General features: G+C 36.3%; 1 protein-coding gene across 6 annotated transcripts in view; it reads right to left on the minus strand.

Annotated features, from left to right (window-relative positions):
• LOC150102202 (ral GTPase-activating protein subunit alpha-1) overlaps window positions 1-21,786 on the minus strand; it is an 800,562-nt gene that overhangs the window by 507,256 nt on the left and 271,520 nt on the right. For all 6 annotated transcript variants that reach the window (XM_090398990.1, XM_090398987.1, XM_090398991.1 and 3 more), the window contains one exon: window positions 3,199-3,267. In XM_090398990.1, coding sequence (XP_090255116.1) covers window positions 3,199-3,267 — 69 coding nt within the window. The remainder of the gene's footprint in view (window positions 1-3,198; window positions 3,268-21,786) is intronic.

The following is a 21,786-nucleotide window of genomic DNA, read 5'->3' on the forward strand; positions in this document are numbered from 1 at the left end:
TAATGGTTTTGAGAGGCAAGGCAGTGTGAAACAGGGGTGAATAGAATGAAATACTTTGTTGGATGTTGCTATAGACCTGGTAATGTGGAGGGTAGTGACCAGGAAATGTATAAGAAAATTAGCTAAGCAAAATAGGAAAAGGGTGATCATTATGGGTGATTTTAATTGCAGCAATATTCATTAGGATTAGGAGATAGCAACTGGAAGTAAAACAAATTAGTCTCTGTAGTTTTTTTTTTTACGGACAACTACCTCAAGCAGTATGTAACAGAGGGCACAAGGATTAAGGGTCTTGGATTTGATCATCTCATCAGAGGATATCATTATAAATGAGAGGTCAAATCTCTTTCCACTTAGTGAGAATAACCATGAAGAGATTACCTGGGCTGGGTGGTGGTTGCCAACCAAGTGAAGACTTCTGGGAGGAAAGGGTATGTGTGCAACTACAAGGCTGGTGATTATGAGAAGTTCAGGAGACAGATTGGAGCTGTAGTATGGAATGAGGAGTTGGGTGGAAAGGAGATCAATGCTGCTTGGGTGACATTCAAGAACTACCTAGTAGAAGCAATGTCTAAATGCATTCCAAAGGTCAGAAGGTTAAATAAGTTAAGTGTGAAATGGATCAGTAAAGAGATTAAGCATACAATACAGAGAAAAAAGGCATGTGGAGGCAACATAAGAGGAGTGATACTAATGAGGAATACAAAGAACATTCAAGGAGGCGACTTGTTTGGTAAGGGTAGTAAAAGTTCAGAATGAGCAGTTAGCTAACAAAGCCAAAAAAAACCAGGGAGTTCTTTTGATATGTAGCCAGCAAAAATAAGAACAATTATGGTACGATGGCATGGATTGGAGAAAATAGCATAAGGACAACTGCTGCGGGAATATAATTGAGATATTTAATTATTAGTTCATAAAAGTCTTTCATCCTTGTGAAAGTGACATCATGGAGAGTTGAGAGCAGTGAATGATAAAGAGGAAAGATCGACTATGAGTGAGGAAGAGGTAATTGAGCAAAATTGATATTAATAAGGCTGTGAGACTTGACGATATATCACTGTGTATTTTGAAGGAATGTGCCAGGGAGTTGACATCTGCCTTGATATATTTGTTTAATATGAATTTTACATTGGGTTGGGTTCCAAAGGAGTGGAAGGAAGGCAAGACTATACCAAGTCATTAAGGAGGTGATAGAATTCAAGTATCATATTATAAACCAATCTGTGTGTCAGATGTGTTGGAAAAACGGGAAAGAATCAGGATACAGAATTCAGCTGACAACAATGATATTATCTTTAATCGATAGCATGGATTTGCTAAAGGGAGGTCATGTTTTAGTAATCTACTTATTACAATAAGTTAACAGCAGCAATGGATGTAAGAGATAGATACACAGTAGTATACTTAGACTTTGCAAAGACTTTTGACAGATTACTTAATGATAAGTTGATAGCCAAACTAGAGAATATCAGGGTGGATATTAGACTAGTCCATTGGATTAGCTGTCTGATAGGTATCAACAAGTTGTGTATGGAGGGGGAGCAATATCTCAGAACAGGAAAGTCACTAGTGCCTTTCCTCTTCTGGTGTGCCTCAGTGTCTGTTTTAGGGCTGTTGCTGTTTAACCTGCATGTGAATGATATTCGGGAAGATTTGCATGGGTATATACAGCTGTTTGTAGACGACACAAAGTTGGGACGAACTATGAAAAGTAGAGAAGATGTTGTGGCCTTACAAGAAGAATGAATAGACAGAGTAAATGGGCATGGGAGTGGCAATGCCAATTGTTGGAGCTGGAGGAAATAAGAGATCTTGGGATCTGCATCATTGCCAAAATTGTGAGGAGAGCACTACAAATTCTGGCAATGATGTAGACTTTTAGAAGTAAGGAAATTCTGCTTCCATTATTACATAAGGCTCTGATTAGGCCACATGTGGACTACTCCAATGATTTGGTCACCAGTTGTTGGAGAGGGTCCAGAGGCGATTGACCAAAATAGTTTCTGATCTCTGGAATTTTGAATATGAAGAAAGGTTGAGATGATTCAATTTGCAGAGTTTAATGGATAGGAGGAAGAGATGTGATATGATAGAGACATACAAGTTAGTAAGGCGTTGGACGCTGAAGAGGTTTTTCATAAAATAGTGGGAAATTGGGAAGAACAAGAGATCAGTCTTGGAAGTTGTGTAAGGAAGGTGTAAGCTTGGTGATGTTGAAAACAAAAGGAAGGAAACAAAGCCCATCTTTGGGAAGGCAGAGACTCCAGAAAATCAAACTTCTGAGATAAAGAATCAAATAAGTCAAACTAATATAGCACCAACAACAAATAAATGAAACAAAGTGTGGCAAAAACACTTTCCAATGTTTCCTGAACATTGGAAAGTGTCATTTGGATGGTTGAAATGGACAGCAGTTGATAAGAATGTTCTTGATATAATATTATATCCCTAAAAATATTCCATATCAACTTAGGTTTTGATGCAAGTAAGTGATGGTGTGCATTATTTAGGTTTGTGTTAAGACCACAAATTGAATGGATGCGAGCATTTTTTTTTCTGGGATTTTTTGTTGTTGTTGAATTTTTTTTTTTTTTTTTTTAGAATTTTATTGATTATATTTTTAATTTTTGCGTGTTTTTTTACTTTGTTACTTAAAATATTTTTAGCATAATTTAATTTAGCAAAAAAACAACACTGAGAAAAGCTTAACATCTCTACTAGCCACGGTGAATGAAATAGTGAGACCAAATTGTCCTTTTTATACATGTTATTCAACAGGTGTTACAGTATCGTATCCAGATTCTGCTGGATGTCTATAGACATCATGGCCAGTTGGGGCTAAAGGATATACAAGTATATATGAAAATTATTCATGATGTTTTTTGTTTTTTTTTTTTTTGCTTCCCCACAGAAATATTTCAACTGCCATGCACACTACTAAAATTAATTTTGCAGATGTTAGTAAACAAGGATCATTACAGTTATAAAGTATACTACCTGCATTTACAATGCACTAAGGCAATGCATTCCACTCACTAACAACTCTCCATGTAAAAAATCTAAAAAAAGTCAACAAAAAATGCAAATGAAAAAGAAAAAAAAAACGTTTTAAAAAATGTTATAAAATGCCAATGAAGACAACATGCAAACTTTTCACAGTAAACAGCACAGAAAAAAATTTAAGTTTTAAGAACTTACTTGTTATCACAGAGGATTGTTTCTCTTCAGATAATCCTATATTTGACTCTCTAAAAATATTCCAGTATGCTATAAGAAGAAATATGGAATTAATACCTGGATGCATTAATAAACATTCATGCTGAGGCTTAATGGATAACACTAACACTTGGATGATCAATGAACTACTTTTTCAAGATCACAGATGTGATCCAGTGAGCCACGACATGAATGCAATGAAAGGCAAAATTTTAATTTCACTCCTACTGTTAAATTATTTTTTTGAATAGATGCAAATTAAACACAAAAAACAAACCATAGTTTTACTGATAAACATTCACTCATACCATCCACCCACACAAAGCCATTCCACATGAAATTTAAATATCATGCAATCACTCCTGAAATAAAATATACATTTTCTGTTCTTTCATCATCATCATCAATTTCCTGACATGTATCCTCAATGGGGTGCTCAGGCTCTCACAGTAGCCTTACTATGAGAGAATTAGATGATCTCCTTTCAATAATTTTACTCCAAATTAGTCTATTAGTTGTCAGCACTACAATATCATCATATCTAACATTTCATGCTTCTAATGCACTTTTGACTGAATCAATTAAGTGGGGTAACAGTTTTAACATTAATAAACACAAGGTATTAAACTTTGGGATACAGAGATATAAGGTTACGTACTGTATTGGTGGAGCTATACTTCAGGAAGTGGTTGAGATCTGGGATCTTGGGGTAATGGTAAACAGTGGACTGAAGCTCTGAGAGCACATTGCAGGTGTTGCAAAGACTGCATATCGTGTTGCTAAAAAGTAGTGGTGGTGCCTCTATATCAGGAATTAGTCAAACCACGTATGGACTAATGTGATCAGATTTAGTCACCTAGTTTTCATTGTGATGTGGAAACACAAGACAGGGTCCAAAGACAAATAACCAGTGATATCAGGACTCTAGAGTGTTGATTATTGAAGAATATTTGAGAGAATGTTAATTACAGAGGTTGGTGGATAGGAGGAAAAGAGGAGATATGATAGAGACCTTCAAGTTAGTTAAGGGATTCTATTAGATTAATACAGTAGAAATTATAAAAAGAGTGGATGTGAAGATGGAAAGAATCAGAGGCCATCCTTATAAGTTGTATAATGATGTGATGAAGGATGTGAGTAGATTTTTTTACATGGAGAGTTGTTAGTGAGTGGAATGCATTGTGAATGCAGGTAGTATAAATAACTTCAAAGCTCATTATGATAGACATGTTGCTGGTTGAGTGGGCCTCCCATGTTGAATCTGCTGACTCCATGTAGATTACAAAAAAATAATAATAATAACTAGACCTTGGTCTTCCTCTGGATCTCTTTTCTGCCATCTTGGCATCAAACACCTGTTTAACTTTCCTTTAGTCACTCATTCTATTTAAGGCCAACCACCTTAAATTAGCCATGCTCATACATTCTTGAATGCTAACAATGTCAAGTTCCTTTCTAATATCATTCTGCCATTGATACCATCTGTTCACTCCCCTAATTTTTCTCAGGGCTTTCAGATCCGTAGTCTCTAGTCTTTTCAAACAAATTCAAAAAAAAAAAAAAAAAAAAAAAAAAAAAAAAAATCAAACATTTTATTTCTAACCCAACTCTTGGATACATAACTAAACCTGTTTTGCACAAACTTGTAGTTTCATATTTTGATTAATTTCACTCTTAATCCACATAAATTTATTCAATAGGCTCCACTCCATATGAGCTTTGCTTATTCTGCTATCTATTTCCAAATTTAATTTGTCATCTTCAATAAAAACTATGCCTAAATATCTGAAATATTTTACTTGTTCTTATAGGATCTCCATTCAGAATGCAGCTGAAGTTTTCTATGCTCCTGCCTATTTTCATACTTTTGGTATTTTTATTGCTGATTTTTATGTCAAATTTATCACAGTTGTTATCCAATGTAGTTATAAAATCCTGGAGACTGGAACTAGATGTGTTAGGAGCACAACATTATCCACATAGAGCAAAGGACTAAGCTTGGCATCTATAATTCTAATTATAGATGTCAGGTTTAATACCACTTTCTTTCATAATGCGATCCATATATATATATATATATATGGTGAATTAGAGTAGAGATAATGCACATCCTTGTCTTACCCCAGATTTTACATCATACCATCTTCTTGTATTTCCTTCAATTCTAACTGCTGAGTGTTCTGTACCATATTCCATTCATCCAATATAATCATAGTGCTTTGAAAAAGATTTTCTCTTGGCTTGTCATATGCCTTTTCCAGATCTATAACACTTAAGTACAGATCCTTGTCATATTCCCATGATTTCTCACGTATTTGTCAGATTGAAAATTTGATACTGACAACCTCTCTATTGCCTGAACCCAGCTTGCTCTTCACCAACCTAGAATACTTAGTTGAGAAATTCCTCAGTAATTCTCACATTTAGTTTTATTCTCTTTTTTTTTATTTATATAGCTGGATACTATGAAAGCTCTACTCCGATCATCAGAAATTTGACCTTCTGACCAGGCTCTAGATTATGCAAAACTTTTATACCCCCATACTTAAGCATTTCTGGTCAAATATCATCTACTCCAATTCATCTTGAAAATTTTTTAGCATGGTTCTCTCACTGCTTGGTTCGTTTAACAGCCTTTCAAAGTAATAACTCCAGACATCTAGGATATCCTTAGCTTCAGTTTGCATGTCACCTTTATCATCTTCGATTCCTTTTACAGTACTCTTTCCTCCATTTCTAAACTTCAATAGCCTTCAGAACATTTTGCACCTTTCTGATAATTCCATACTCTTACCAGTCTTCTCATGACTTTTGTTTAGCTACTTTTACACATACCTTAGCTCTCTTACATTTAGGTGATCTGCCAACTTATTTTCTAAGAACTTTGGTATGCTTTCTTCTTTTCCAGGACTGCTTCTTTAACTTCCTGTGTAAACCATGGCGTTCTTATTTTTTCTATCCTTGCAGAACTTCACCACATAACGCCCTAGCTGAATCAATGTCTTCTTCAGAGTTTTCTACTGAGACTCCAAGGTTTCATTCTTGTTTTCAATTTGTTTCATTTTTTCGTCAATAATGTTTGTATTGTTAAGGATATGATTTAAACGTTAAAAGCTTCTCAACTTTAATTCTTTTTTAAAACTTTCTCACAGTGTTCTTTTCAATGTGATATCCATTTTTATCCAGCTTAGTACTAAATAATGGTCACTTCCAATTACAAATCCTCTATAATGATGATATCACTATCAACAATGATGTGGTATCATTGTTTTAAACCAAGAATAACAGTTTCTCAGGTGGTTAAAGACTTTATACATGCATTCTTGTTTAGGTTAAGAATATTCTGTAAAGCATAAACAGACTATTAAAATATCCTAAAATAGCTTTTGAAGAACAGCCATTTTAGGGTAGCAGTTTTCCACTATTTATCAAGCACATGGTCTGCTAATCCACTTTGTTCATAATGGTTTCATAACTATATAATTCTAATGTCCTTTTCCGTTTTGCAGCAGATGTGCCAGAACATCCATAATATGGAAGTTTACATTGACAATATGCTGTTTACTCCAGGTACTGATAATGAAGTAATTGGTATTTAGTGAGTAATTTTTTCAGATACTGCTTTAATATAACTATCATTTTGGGATGATCTGATGGTTCTTTATTAGTTTGTCTGCTATTAGGTGCAAGAATTAATAATTTTTTTTTTTTTTTTCAGGATAGTAACCATAGGAAATTATTAAAAATGTATTCTATTTCTTTTTGAAATAAACCATTATTTGATCAAATAACTCTAAGCTATTATGCTAATTTTTTATTATGACAAATATATGTGCAAGATGGTGGGGTGAATTAATGCTCAGATACTGATTAGTATATATAGGTTTTCATATGAGAGAGAGAATTAGGCAACTATGTCTAAAAATGGTGAACAACAGCTATTTTCAATTTCTAAAGAAAATTTTTTTCTAGGGGTTTGCTATTTATGTGTGCTAAGAATGTATCCAGCATGCTGTGTAACCAAATAAAAAATACACATTTCATAAGCAAAATTAAAAACATCACACTCAGTAAAGAAGATTTATTAGTCACTTTTGACATAACTGCTCTTTTCACAATTGTTTCAATCAATGACATGATTATTCTTGCAAAGAACAAATTTTCACCCAATTTCACAGCTCTCTTCGCTAATATACTTTGCCCTGGGTATTTCATGTGGAAATAATTTCTACCTAGGGAAGAAAGTACAGCCAAGGGATCACCCACACCACTCCATAACTAACTTTTAGGTGATTCTCGTAGACAGGCTTATACATTGGTTATGCATTATTAAAACACTTAAGGAATAGAACAACGTAGTTAAGGATATAAATTAAATTAAACTTTAATAAATATTTTCCGATATTTCGGCAATGTCACATTGCCATCTTCTAAAGGAACTTACAAAAAAAGCACGTGCACGTAGGCACTACAAACACAGTAACTGGGAATGAAGAGATGAAGCTATTGTTCTCCTAAAAGTCCTGATAGTGCCCTCTAGCGGGCTAAGTAGGTGTTCTTGGCCGTTGGGCTGAAGGTCTGCTGATGTAAGCCTCCCAAATTTGGGGCAGTTGCATACAACCAAATTTGTTGAGGTTTGGAGAATTTCTTAGGGATGAGGCTGATTCCATAAATAGTCTTTCGTATTTGTATTTGCTACGGTGTATTACTGTAGCTTTCTTCCACCGTATTCTGTGGCGTGTATCCAGAGCATGGTCTGCAAGACCAGAATGGCTGTACTTGTGAAACCGGATGTAGTCCTTGTGTTCAGAAATTCTGATATTCGCTGTCCTGCCTGTTTGGCCATAGTAAGACAGATTACAACTGCAAGGGACCTGGTATACACCAGGTAGGTCTAGGGGAAGTGGTTGGTCTTTAGTGGAGCGGATAAGGGATGCCAATTTTCTGTAAGGTTTGTAACAGGAGGTCAGGTCATGCTTTTTTAAGATTTTGGTAATCTTTTCCGAGGTGCCTCGGATGTAGGGAATGGTGATGGATTTAGAGTAATCCTTGTTGTAGAGGAGGTGAGGGGATCTGTGGTTTGTAGGTTCTAATATTTTTTGGACTTTTTTGGGGGGGTAGCCATTGGTTCAGAAAGTGTTGAGGATGTGATTTAGTTCCATGTTTAGGGCCAAGTCGTTTGAACAGATTAGTTTAGCCCTGTTGTATAGTGTTTTCACTACTCCATATTGTGGTGTGTGGGGGGGGGGGGATTGTTGGTGAATGTATCTGCCTGTATGGGTGGGTATTCTGTAAACTGAGAAAACCAAGGTTCCATTAGGCTGGCGGGTGACTGGTGTGTCTAGGAAAGGGAGGCTGTTTTTTTCCTCTTTTTCCAGGGTGAATTTGATTCTGGGGTGTTGGTTGTTTAAGTGTGTTAAGAAGGAGAGAAGTGTTTCAGAGCCATGTGGCCAAATAGCGAACACATCATCAACGTACCGAAGCCATATGGTTGGTTTTTGTGGGGCAGAGGCTAAGGCTTTTTCTTCAAAGGTCTCCATAAAGAAATTGGCCAAGGGTGGGGAGAGTGGTGAACCCATGGCTGTCCCCTCTATTTGTTTGTAGAATTTTCCCTGCCAAACGAAATAGCCTGAGTTCATTGTGAACTGAAATAAGGCTGAGATATCGGGAGAAAATTTAGCTTGGATTAGCTCTAGAGTTTCCTTGAGTGGGACATTTGTGAATAAAGAGGAGACGTCAAAGCTGACCATTATGTGAGTATGTTGGAGTGTAAGGTGTTCTATGCTGGCTTTGAAATGGGCTGAGTTTTTTTATGTGTGATGGTGTGTTGCCAGTATAGTGTGTGAGCTCTTTGGCCAAATGTTTAGCTAATTTGTATGTGGGGGAATCAATGCCATCCACTATGGGATGTAATGGCACATTTTCTTTATGTATTTTTGGGAGTTCGTAAATACGGGGTGGAATAGAGTTAAATGGCTTTAATATGTTGGTAACTTCTACAGGCCAAGAAGTGACTCTCTTAAGGAGTCTGTGAAGTTTTCTAATTTGAGAGTTGGTGGGATTGTAATTGATGGGGAGGTAAGTAGCCCGATCTAAGAGAAGAGCATTCAGCTTACCTGTGTAGTCCTTTTGGTTAAAGACTACAGTTGCGTTTCCCTTATCCGCTTTGGTGATAACTATTTCTTTATTATTCTTCATTTCCTGTAGAGCTTTATATTCCTTGTTGGATATGTTGGATTTTGGTGGGACTGCTTTGGAAAGGACACAAGCTACATCCAGTCTCACACTGTTGGCGACTTGATGTGGAAGGTGGCAGATTCCGCGTTCGATCTGGATCATAATATCCTCACTGGGTATTTTTTTGGGAGCAATCGCGAAGTTGTGGCCATGTGACAAACTAATCTGTTCAAACGATTTGGCCCTAAACACGGAACTAAATCACATCCTCAACACTTTCTCAGCCAAGGGCTACCCCCCAAAAAAAGTCCAAAAAATATTAGAACCTACAAACCACAGATCCCCTCCCCTCCTCCACAACAAGGATTACTCTAAATCCATCACCATTCCCTACATCCGAGGCACCTCGGAAAAGATTACCAAAATCTTAAAAAAGCATGACCTGACCTCCTGTTACAAACCTTACAGAAAATTGGCATCCCTTATCCGCTCCACTAAAGACCTACTTCCCCTAGACCTACCTGGTGTATACCAGGTCCCTTGCAGTTGTAATCTGTCTTACTATGGCCAAACAGGCAGGACAGCGAATATCAGAATTTCTGAACACAAGGACTACATCCGGTTTCACAAGTACAGCCATTCTGGTCTTGCGGACCATGCTCTGGATACACGCCACAGAATACGGTGGAAGAAAGCTACAGTAATACACCGTAGCAAATACAAATACGAAAGACTATTTATGGAATCAGCCTCAGCCCTAAGAAATTCTCCAAACCTCAACAAATTTGGTTGTATGCAACTGCCCCAAATTTGGGAGGCTTACATCAGCAGACCTTCAGCCCAACGGCCAAGAACACCTACTTAGCCCGCTAGAGGGCACCATCAGGACTTTTAGGAGAACAATAGCTTCATCTCTTCATTCCCAGTTACTGTGTTTGTAGTGCCTACGTGCACGTGCTTTTTTTGTAAGTTCCTTTAGAAGATGGCAATGTGACATTGCCGAAATATCGGAAAATATTTATTAAAGTTTAATTTAATTTATATCCTTAACTACATTGTTCTATTCCTTAAGTGTTTAATAATAACTTTTAGGTGAAAGACTCTCATCAACAAGCTCTAGATTTGGCAAGTCTTAACAGCCCAAAGTTTGGGTCAGATATATTGACAATATATTCATCACTTGGTCCCACAGCTGCTAAACACTAAATACACTCCTAAGTCACTTGAACGAAACACAAACATATCCAATTCACCATTGATATTGAAAACAAAAACATTTCCTTTGCTAGACACATTTGTCACATCTTCATTCAGGCTGTTTATCCTTCATGGTCTACTGTAAACCTACACATACAGGCCAATACATACACAAAGATTCATACCACTATTCAAAACAGAAACTAGCAATCATCTTCTTCTTCTTTGAGTGCCATCTCCTATCGGAGGTCGGCGACCACCTTGGCAAATTTTGAGCGATTCTCAGCTATTCTGAGCAGTCTCTCAGAGTTCATACCAGTCCACTGTCTGATATCTGCCAGCCAAGATTTTCTTCGTCTTCCTTGTCCTCTTCTTCCATTTATCTTCCCTTTTATAATCAATTGAAGTATCTTATATTTTTCATTACGAAGTAGGTGACCAAGATATGCAGTTTTCCTTCTTTTTATGGTATCTAAAAGTTCACGTGATTTCCTCATTTGTTCCAGTACTTCCTGATTGGATGTTTTTGCTGTCCATGGGATTTTTAACATTCGTCTGTATAATCACATCTCAAAGGCTTCAAGTCTTTTTATTGATGTTGTCTTCAAGGTCCAAGTTTCTGCACCGTACAGCAGTACAGACCATACATAACATTTAACCATGCATACTCTAAGCTCTAAGTTTAAACTGCGGTTACACAGTGTGTTGATTTCATCAAGAGAAAATTTTTTTCTTGCCATTTCAATTCTAACTTTTATTTCCATTTCTGGATTGCAATCTTCATTTAACCAGCATCCAAGATATTTAAACTTTGCCACTCTTTCTATTTGTTTTCTATTTAAAGAAAGTGCTAAATTAAGAATTGGTTTCTTACTTATGACCATGAATTTAGTTTTGGTGATATTTATTTTTAATCCCATTTTTTCACTCTCTGCATTTATTAGTTCCAAAAGATTTTGAAGATCCTGAATAATGTCAGCCAGAAGAGCTGTATCATCGGCATATCGGATGATACTGATGATTTCACCATTTACACTAATCCCTTCCTTTCTTCCTTCCAAGACTTTTTGAAATATGGCTTCTGAGTAGATGTTAAAAAGAAGAGGTGACAGCACACATCCTTGCCTTACTCCTCATTTGATGTTAATGGAGTCTGTAATAATGTCATCAACTTGAACAGATGCCTTTTGGTTCCAATATAAGTTTTCAATAATCCTGATGTCTTTACCATCTAATCCAATTCTTTTTAATAGTACAATCATTTTAGCATGTTGGACTTTGTCAAATGCTTTCTCGAAGTCGATGAAGCAAATGAATATTACCTTGTTTTGGTCAATACATTTTTGAAATAAGATCTGAGAAGAGAAAAGGGCCTCTCTTGTTCCCAAGCCGTTTCTAAAGCCGAATTGGGTATCACTGATGGTGTCTTCACATTTTCTGTATATTCTTTTTTGAATTATTTTCAGAAACATTTTGAGAACGTGACTCATTAGGCTGATCATTCTATAGTCATTACAAGTTTTCGCATTTACTTTTTTAGGTAGCATGATGAAGGTCGACTGTAACCAGTCGAGGGATTATGCCTGTATCGTAGATCTTATTAAATAGTTTTACTAATATGTTAATGTTGTCACCTTCTAATAACTTTACTATTTCTGCTGGTATTCTATCTGGTCCCAGGGCTTTACCATTTTTAGCTTAGTTTAATGCACATTCCACCTCTGATTTTAGAATGCATGGACCCTCCATGTTCATAAGTATTTTCTGGGTTCTGTCCGTTATCAGTAAAGAGTTCTATTATTATTATTAAACAAGACCTCATGGAGTCAAAGACTCATCTAGGTCTTCTTCTATATATTTCACCCATTCTTGTATTTTGTCATCCTTTTTGGATATAATTTCTCCCTTTTTGTTTCGAAGGATACAGAATTGTTTTTTCTTATATATACCTGAGGTCTCTTTCATCTTTTTGTGTAGATTAAAATTGTCATGTTTCTCCTGTAGAATTTCTATTTCTTTACATTTTTCATTCATCCAGATTTCTTTTGCTTTTTTGATCTTGTGTTTAATAATTTTCTGAACCTCTGTATATTTTGTTGGATTATGATTTTTATATGATCTGCGTTGATCCATGAGAGAAAGAATTTCATCAGTCATCCAATCTTTCTTTTTTACTGCTCTATTAGGACATAAGGTATTGGTACATTTCTCTATGAAGACAGATTTCAATTTGTCCCACGATTCATCAACCCTCATGATGTCATCATTCTTGATAAGTGTTAGCTCTTGATTCAGATCTTGACTCAATTTGCTTCTTATCTCTGTGTTTTTTAATTTTTCCAAATCAAACCTTTTTTGTTGATGTTTCTTAAGCATAGCTTTCAGTCTAAGTTGTAACGCTGCCACCAGTAGGTTATGATCAGAAGCAATATCTGCACTAGGATAGGTTTTTGTACTCTTTATAGAACTTCGAAATCGTTGATTAATTAGTAAGTAATCAATTTGGTTTCTGACTATATTCCCATTATTATCCTGTGGTGATCGCCAAGTATACAATCTTCGAGGTGGTAGCTTAAACCATGTGTTTGTGATTATTAGCTCCTCTTCCTGGCAGAATTGAAAAAGACGGTCACCTCTCTCATTTCTTGTGCCCAGTCCATGTGCACCAACTACATCTCCACTTCTACCTTTCCCAACTTTAGCACTGAAATCACCCATGACTATGTTAATATCATGCTTTTTTGTGTTTTTCATTAGTTCTTTTAATTGATCATAAAATTCTTCAATCTCGGTATCACTCTTGTCAGCAGTGGGGGCATAGACTTGTATAAGATTAACATCTAGTGGTTGTCCTTTCAGTTTTAATAACATCATCCTATCTGAGTAAGGGATGAAGCTCAACAGTGACTTATTGATATCTTTGTTTATTATTATTCCAACTCAGTTTTGATGGTTGTTTTCACAACTTCCAGAGTGATACATTGTCATGTCATTGACTTGAGTTTTGCCTGATCCTGGCCATCTAACTTCACTCATTCCTAAAATTCCAATTTCAAGTCTTTTCATTTCTTGGATAGTATTTCTTAGCTTACCTGCTTCATACAAGGTTCTGACATTCCAGGTTCCTAGTTTTACTGAGTGCACCATGTTGAGCCCGGGGATTCTTCGCACCCCTGTCCCATTTAAGGGACGCCGGTAACTCGGGGCCATTTGTGTAGATTTGTTCGCCATGGTGGTTAGTCTGGAGAGAGAATAGAGCAGTAGCTTCTCCATTTGCTTTCTGCTCTGCAGTATTACAGATGTACACAATAAACTGTATTGCCATCTGCAATTTTCTAATCACAAGCTTTACCGTCATCATCATGAGACTTCAACCTTGTGTCAGTACTGACAAAGCTGCTTCCCTTTGCCAAGGGATTGAACCCTTTATTTTTCCTTGTAACCCTAGGTAGGGACCCTAACCGGGTACTGACAGCCAGAGCCAGCTGAGCCCGGGTTGTTTATAGAGGTCTGCTCCTCTGAAGATTCTTCCGCACATTTCACTGTTGGGATACAAATCCTCTTCCACTGATTTGTCCGTTAGCAATCATCAGCACCTTCAAACATAGAGCACTAACAATCTGCTCAGATATGCAAGTAAATGAATATGAAATTATTAACCAAACCTGTATAAAGCATGGCTACAAAAAAAAAAAAAAAAAAAAAAAAGCTCACAATAATGCTACAAAAAAAGATCAAATATACCATAGCTGTACTGCACATCAGGGGAATACCAGAAAAAAAAATATTGCATCATAAATACAATATTAAGATGACATTCAAACCTCCTGCAAAATTAAAAAGTTTACTTAGTTCATCCAAACATCCGCTTTCTTACCTTGTCCACCCATGAATTTACAAACCTGAGTTCACCTGCAACTTACCATAAATAAGGGAAACAGAACACACAATTCCTGTAAGAAAAGATGAACATAAAAGCCACATTAAATTCCTTCACTTATGGTAAAACAGGCCTTTCCAACCATTCACTCTAAACACATCACAGAATTAACTGGAAAGGTACCAAGTCCCTACCCTACACCAAAACTTGGTTTGAGAGAAAATTCAAAAGAAGCTTCTGCTTCTGAGAAGCTGAAACTTCAACCCAGATAACATTCAGAAAAACATGATGGCAAAACCCAACACAAAAAAAACCCTGATGAGTGGAAAGAACCTAAGGATAGTAGGACTGCTGAGTTGCAATTGATGTAGTTCCAAAGATAATAAGTCGAAAGGCTATTTTTACAGGCGAATTTGTTAATTAAGAGGGAGATGTTAAATCCCGTTTTATTTTATAGCCGGGTACGAAACTATTAATTAAGAGATTAATTAACGAAACTATTAATTCTATGGATGTCGATGGATTTCGACCCTAGTTTCATACCCAGCTATAAAATAAAACGGGATTTAACATCTCCCTCTTAATTGATGTAGTTCCACTTTTAATAACTTTTTTTTTGTTTATCATTTTTATTTCATTATACTTTAATCATTATAATTTTTACTATGTACATATATATATATATATATATATATATATATATATATATTAATTATTATATATTTTTTTATTTTAGTTTCTTCGTGGTATCTCCATGGAGTTTGGAGACTTATAGCAGGAGACCCAAATCAACCATCATACACACAAATCCTATCAGACCTCGCCTTTAACCCACTGTCAGGAAACTTAACTAATTTTATGCAATCCATTCCACTCACTCACCACTCTCTGAGCAAAAAATCTGGTCTGCACACCGCTACTAACCACACTCTTACACAACTCCATGGATAGCCCCTAGTTCTCTGACAATTTGTCATATATTGAAAAATTTCACTTGCATCAATTTTACAAAACACCTTTAATATCTTAAATGTTTCTATCATGTCCTCTTCTTTTCTGCCTATCAACTAAACTTTGTAACTCACAAACCTTCAGCCTATCCAAGTAGGGAGTATTCCACAGACCTGTCACCATCTTGGTCACTCATCTTTGAATCACCTGGACCATCTTCTGGTCCCTAAGACACCCATGTGACTAAACCTGTGCCCAGTAGTCAAGATGTGGCCAAATCTGAGCCTTATAAAGAGTGATAACTTCCTTATCTTTAATAAGTTTAGTTTAATCCTTTATCCAAGTGTGAGCAAAAAGTATCTTCAGGACTGGGGTAAGGTAGTACAACAGGCAACTTGTTGCAAAGGTGGAGAAAGCTCTCATCACTCCTATCTCATCTCAGTATCTCCCATAATGCAAAGCACATCTCCTTGTGGATATGTGTAATGCTATGCATTAAGGCAAGGGCCACTACCCATACCGGTTTCGACCTTTATTGAGGTCTCGTCAGTGGGAGACAGGCCCAGTAGTGGAGACACCAAAGCAGAAGCAATAGGAGTTGCCAAAGGGTGTACTACCTTATTATTAAATTACTCCTGATTCAGAGAAAGATGTTGAGAGTTTATTTTTCACTTGGTTAGACAATAATAAGTTTAGTTTAATCCTTTATCCAAGTGTGAGCAACACCAGGCAACTCGTTGCAAAGGTGGAGAAAGCTCTCATCAATCCTATCTCATCTCAGTATCTCCCATAATGCAAAGCACATCTCCTTGCAGATATGTGTAATGCTATGCATTAAGGCAAGGGCCACTACTCATATCGGTTTCGACTTTTATTGAGGTCTCGTCAGTGGGAGCCAGGCTGATGCATATTAAATAGCATATTAAACATTTGCATATTAAATATAAAAAATACAGAAGAAAATAAACAACATTATAAGAACCTTAAAAACAAAATTGATAAAATGTGCATATCTGCCAAAAATAACTGGTTGGAGGAAAAAGCAAAACAGTACTTATAAAAGAATTAACTTAGATCTATAAAGATAAACCATTAACAATGAAAGATAAAAACAATCTAGAAACTGAGTCAGTACAAAATATTACAATAATTTGGAAGGACTACTATCAAACATTATTTCAAAAATGTTTGATAGTAGCAGGAAAGTATAACAGAACAGATGATATATGAAAATGCACCACCCATAACTCCAACAGAAATAAATGCAATAAACCAAATAAAACTTTCGAAAGCTACAAGCAAAGAACTATAGATCTATAGAACTATGGGGGCAAGGAAGCCATGGAGGACGTGGAATTTATTAATTTCTTAATGAATTTATTTAATCAAATTCTCTACACTGGAGTAATTCCAACTGACTGGAAAACAGGAATTATTATACCAATTCACAAAAAAAGGAGACAAAAGAATATGTGAAAATTATAGACCCATGACACTCTTTTAAGTCATAGTTATAAACTATTCATCCAGATTATACAAAAAAGAACACAGGTGCTTACAGAAAAAATCATAGAGGAAAATCAAGCAGGAGTCAGGCCACATAGATCCACTACAGACCAGATCTTCACCATTAATAATATAGCAGAAAAAATTGGGAATACAACCTGCCCATATACTGCTGTTTTATAGATTTCAAGCAAGCCTTTGATTCAGTTAATAGAAACAAATTGATCGCTATCTTAAAAACATAAAAATGGATTGTGATATTTTAACATTCATTACAAATTATTATGGAGACAAAGCTTTTGTTAAAACGAACAACATTAAAACCGAGGATTTCAGAGCTGAGAAAGGTGTAATGCAGGGATGCCCTCTCTCACCTCAACTCTTTATCATCTTCCTAGAAGTCAGTAAAACCATAGCTGATGAACCAGGTAAAAAAATCAATGGTATCAACATTAATCACATTAAATACACTGATGATATCATTATTTTAGCAGATTCTAAATCACAGCTAGAAAAGACTATTAATATTTTAAATGACTCTTGTAAATAAATCAATACTGTTGGAACAAGTTAATATGTTTATCTTGGCAGTCTTATTTCTAGTAACCTCAACAATATGGAAACAGTAAAACACAGGCTAAACTTAGGTTGAACCAACATGAATAAACTAAACAAAATATGGAAAAATAAAAAAATCCCAACAAGTCTAAAATTATATAAAACAATTATCATCCCATCGGCTACTTATGCTTCAGAAGCCTGGAGATTAACTCAACAACCAATCAAGAAACTTCAAGCATTTGAAATGAAATGCCTCAGAAAAATTAATAACACCCACTGAATGCAACACAAGACTAATGATCAAATTAAAATAGATTTAAACTTCACAGATGATATAATAGATACTATCATTAGGCATCAACTGAGATGGTTTGGTCACACCTAGAGAATGGCCTCCCCTCATAGACTGCTATATTTAGCTCTGAATGGATATATAGGAAGTAAAACAACTAGAGGCAGACCAAGCAGTACTTGGATAAAGTTGCTGAAAGAACATTCCCATCTGCCCAGCTACAGAGTCATGATCGAGATGGCTAAAGATCGCGATAAGTGGAGAACCTTTCTTCTTAGTGGACTCAACCCATTATCAAGCGGATGAGATGATGATGATGAAGTTTTAAATTCTATGCCATTCTAAATAGTTCTTAGTTATCAGATCAACTGTTGCAGTATCACAGTACTTGTGTTCAAGTAACTTATTTACTTAATAATGACCCCAAAGTGCAAGAGTAGTGATGCTCGCAGTTCGGATATGCCAAAGACATAAAGTGCTTCCTTTTAAGTGAAAAGGTGAAGTTCTCGACTTCATAAATTAATAAATAAATAAATAATAAAGAAAATGTATGCTGAGGTTTCTCGTTTATATATATAGATATACATATAGAGTTATTTGATCTTTTCGAGCTATATCTATACATATAGATATAGCTCGAAAATATATATATAGATATACACACACATACTTACGCACGCACACATATATATATAGACACACATGCTTACATATATATTCACACATATATACTTAGGGCAACAGATATCAATGGAATAAAATATCATCATGGATGAAATTAAAAGATGCACAATGCTTAGGTGGAAAGCATTTAAAAAATTACATTCAATATTCAAAAGCCAACTACCATTTATGCCTGAAGAGAAAAGTTTTTAACCAGTGAATTTTTCATATATTATATTGACATATGGCTGTAAAACATGGACACTGAATGCAAATAAAATTCAAAAATTAAGAGCAACACAATTTACTATGGAAAGAAGTATGCTTGGTGTCACAAGACTGGATCAAAAGGAATATGTGGATAAGAAATCAAACCATAGTCTCTGACATCATAGGAAGAGTGAAACATCTGAAGTGGCAATGCTAGGCATATTGCTCGAGGACAAGATCAATGACGGACAAAAGAAGTACTGGATTGGATTCCACAAGAGGAAAAAAACGACCACGACGCCGACCTAAATCACGGTGGATTGATGATATCATCAGATTTGCAGCAGTGACATGACAGACAGTATTGGAGTAATCTTGGAAAGGCCTTCATCCAGCAGTGGATTGACAATGGCTGATATATATATATATCATCATCTTTTTTTTTTTTTTTATCCTCTTTATATAATATTTTTGTTTGTTTTTCATTCAAGTTCATTTTTTTTTATTTAAAAATTTTGCTCTTCCCCTCTTTCTTTCCCTCACCAGCAGTCAAGCTAGTGTCAATAGTTAAAGCAGTTAAACTATAACATATGTTTTGCCACTCTGCCAGCCATGATTCTCTCAACTGTGGGCAAGCTATACATACACACATGTGTAGGAGAGGTATGATAGATTGCGTGGATAGTTTCGGTCTCCCGCAATGAGTCTTTGGACTGCATGGAGGTGCCTGTACGATAACAATAATAATTTTTCCTTTTGCTTCAAACATAATGAAAATACATTGGAAACATGTTAGAACAATTACTTACAACTAAGAAAAATAACTTTCTTATTTTTTATTTCTTATGTAAAAGTTGATGTTTCAACCTTTATATATATATATATATATATATATATATTCCTGATGATGACCTAGATATAAAGGTTGAAACAGCGACTTTTACATAAGAAATAAAAAATAAGAAATTCCGTTTCCGATATATTTTCATTATATTGCAAGCAAAAGGAAAAATTATTATTATTATTGTACGGACACCCCCATACAGTTCAAAGACTCATTGCAGGAGACCGAAACTATCCACACAATCTATATACCTCTCCTAGAATCCATTAACAAACAAACCACTCACAAGTGACTATGGCAACCCATTCCACTCATTCACAGCTCTCCAAGCAAAAACTCTAGTACTCACACCCCTATTAACCACACCGTTATTCAACTTCCAGGGATTACCCTTTGTTTTGACCCTTCCAGTCAAGCTGAAACATTACCCTGCATCAATCCTATAAAACCTTTTAAGCAATTTAAATGTTTCTAGCATATCCCCTCTTTTTCTCCTATCAACCAAATTTTACAATCCACACACCCTCAATCTGTCCTCATGGAAACATTCCACAGACCACTCACCATCTTGGTAACTCACCTCTGAATCTTCTCCACCACTTCCTCATCCCCCCAAGAAATCCAGGAGACCAGACTTGAGCACAGTAATCCAGATGTGGATGTATCAAGGCTTATAAAGAGGAATATAAATCACAACTTCCTTATCTCTACTTGTTAGTGTATTCTTCAATAGCCAAGTCATCTTATGAGCTACTTTATCAACCTTAGCAATATGTCCTCTAAACTTGAACTCTGTCTACCAATACCCCTAAATTTCTAGCTTCATCTATTTCTTGAAGTACAGTGCCATCAATGTGGTACACCGCTTGTAATCTATTTATCTCAAAATGCATACCTTTACATTTCTCCACATTAAACTGACACCCATTATCTTTTGCCTATACTGTCAGCCTATTTAAATTGTCCTACAAGCTCTCCACATCACCTTGATTATCTATTCTTCTTCTTCTTCTGCAGCTTCTCCCACTTAAGTGGGGTCACTGTATGTAATGAGTCTCTTCCACACCTTCCTGTCTTGGGCTGTCACCACATCCAAGTTCTTCATCTTCAAGTCCTCTTCTACCAGCTCCCTCCATCTCTTCTTTGGCTGCCCACGCTTCTGCCTTCCTTGCACATCCATCTGCATGACCCTTCTTCCCACATATTCGTCCTCCCTCCTCATCACATGACCAAACCATCTCAACCTTGCCTCCTGTATTTTCGCTCCTAAGTTCGTAACTTTCACTGTTCCCCAGACATAGTCATTTCTCAGACAATCCTTTCTGGTCACACCGCACATCCACCTAAGCATTCTCATCTCTGCTACTTCCATCCTGCTGATATTATTTTTCCTCAGGGCCACAGTTTCTATAGCATATGTCATAGCTGGCCTTACTACTGTCCTATAAATTTTGCCTTTCAGATTGATCGGCACCCTCTTATCACATAACACTCCAGCCATCTCCCTCCAGTTCCTCCAACCCGCTTGTATCCTGCATCCCACTTCCTTCTCAGCTCCTCCATCTTCTTCCACTGTTGAACCTAAGTATCTAAAGTCTCTCACCTTCCTGATGACATTTCCTTCCAGCTCCAGATCTGTCTCCTGGCCGCCGCCCACTGCGCAACACATATACTCTGTCTTACTTCTGCTCAGTCTCATACCTCTCTCTTCCAGTACTTTTCTCCATCTTTCCAGTTTAGTTCCCGCATCTTCTCTTGAATCTACACACAACAAGATGTCATCTGCATACAACATTGTCCAAGGCGCATCTTCTCTCACCTCCTCTGTTACCACCTCCATCACAATATTAAACAGAAACAGACTTAATGCTGACCCTCGATGCAAGCCAACTGTTACTTGAAAACTTTCTGTCTGTCCCAAACAGGTCCGAACACTTGTCTTCACATTTCTGTACATTTCCCACACCAACCTGACATATTTCTCTGGCACCTTCTTCTCCCTCAGACACCTCCAGACTTCTTGCCTTGGCACTCTATCGTATGCTTTCTCCAGATCAATAAATACCAGATGTAGCTCCCTTTGTTTCTCTCGATATTTTTCCATCATCTGCCATAACCCAAAGATAGCATCTGTTGTTGATCTACCAGGTATGAAACCAAATTGTTCCTTTGCAATCTCCACCTCCTTCCTCAATCTACCATCAAGAACTCTTTCTAGGATCTTCATTGTGTGGGACATCAACTTTATTCCTCTGTAATTTTTACTGTCTTGTGCATCCCCTTTACCCT

The sequence above is a fragment of the Typopeltis vanoorti genome, chromosome 10 (assembly GCF_054136105.1).
Source record: "Typopeltis vanoorti isolate ZY-2024b chromosome 10, IOZ_Tvanoo_1.0, whole genome shotgun sequence".
Lineage (NCBI taxonomy): Eukaryota > Metazoa > Arthropoda > Arachnida > Uropygi > Thelyphonidae > Typopeltis > Typopeltis vanoorti.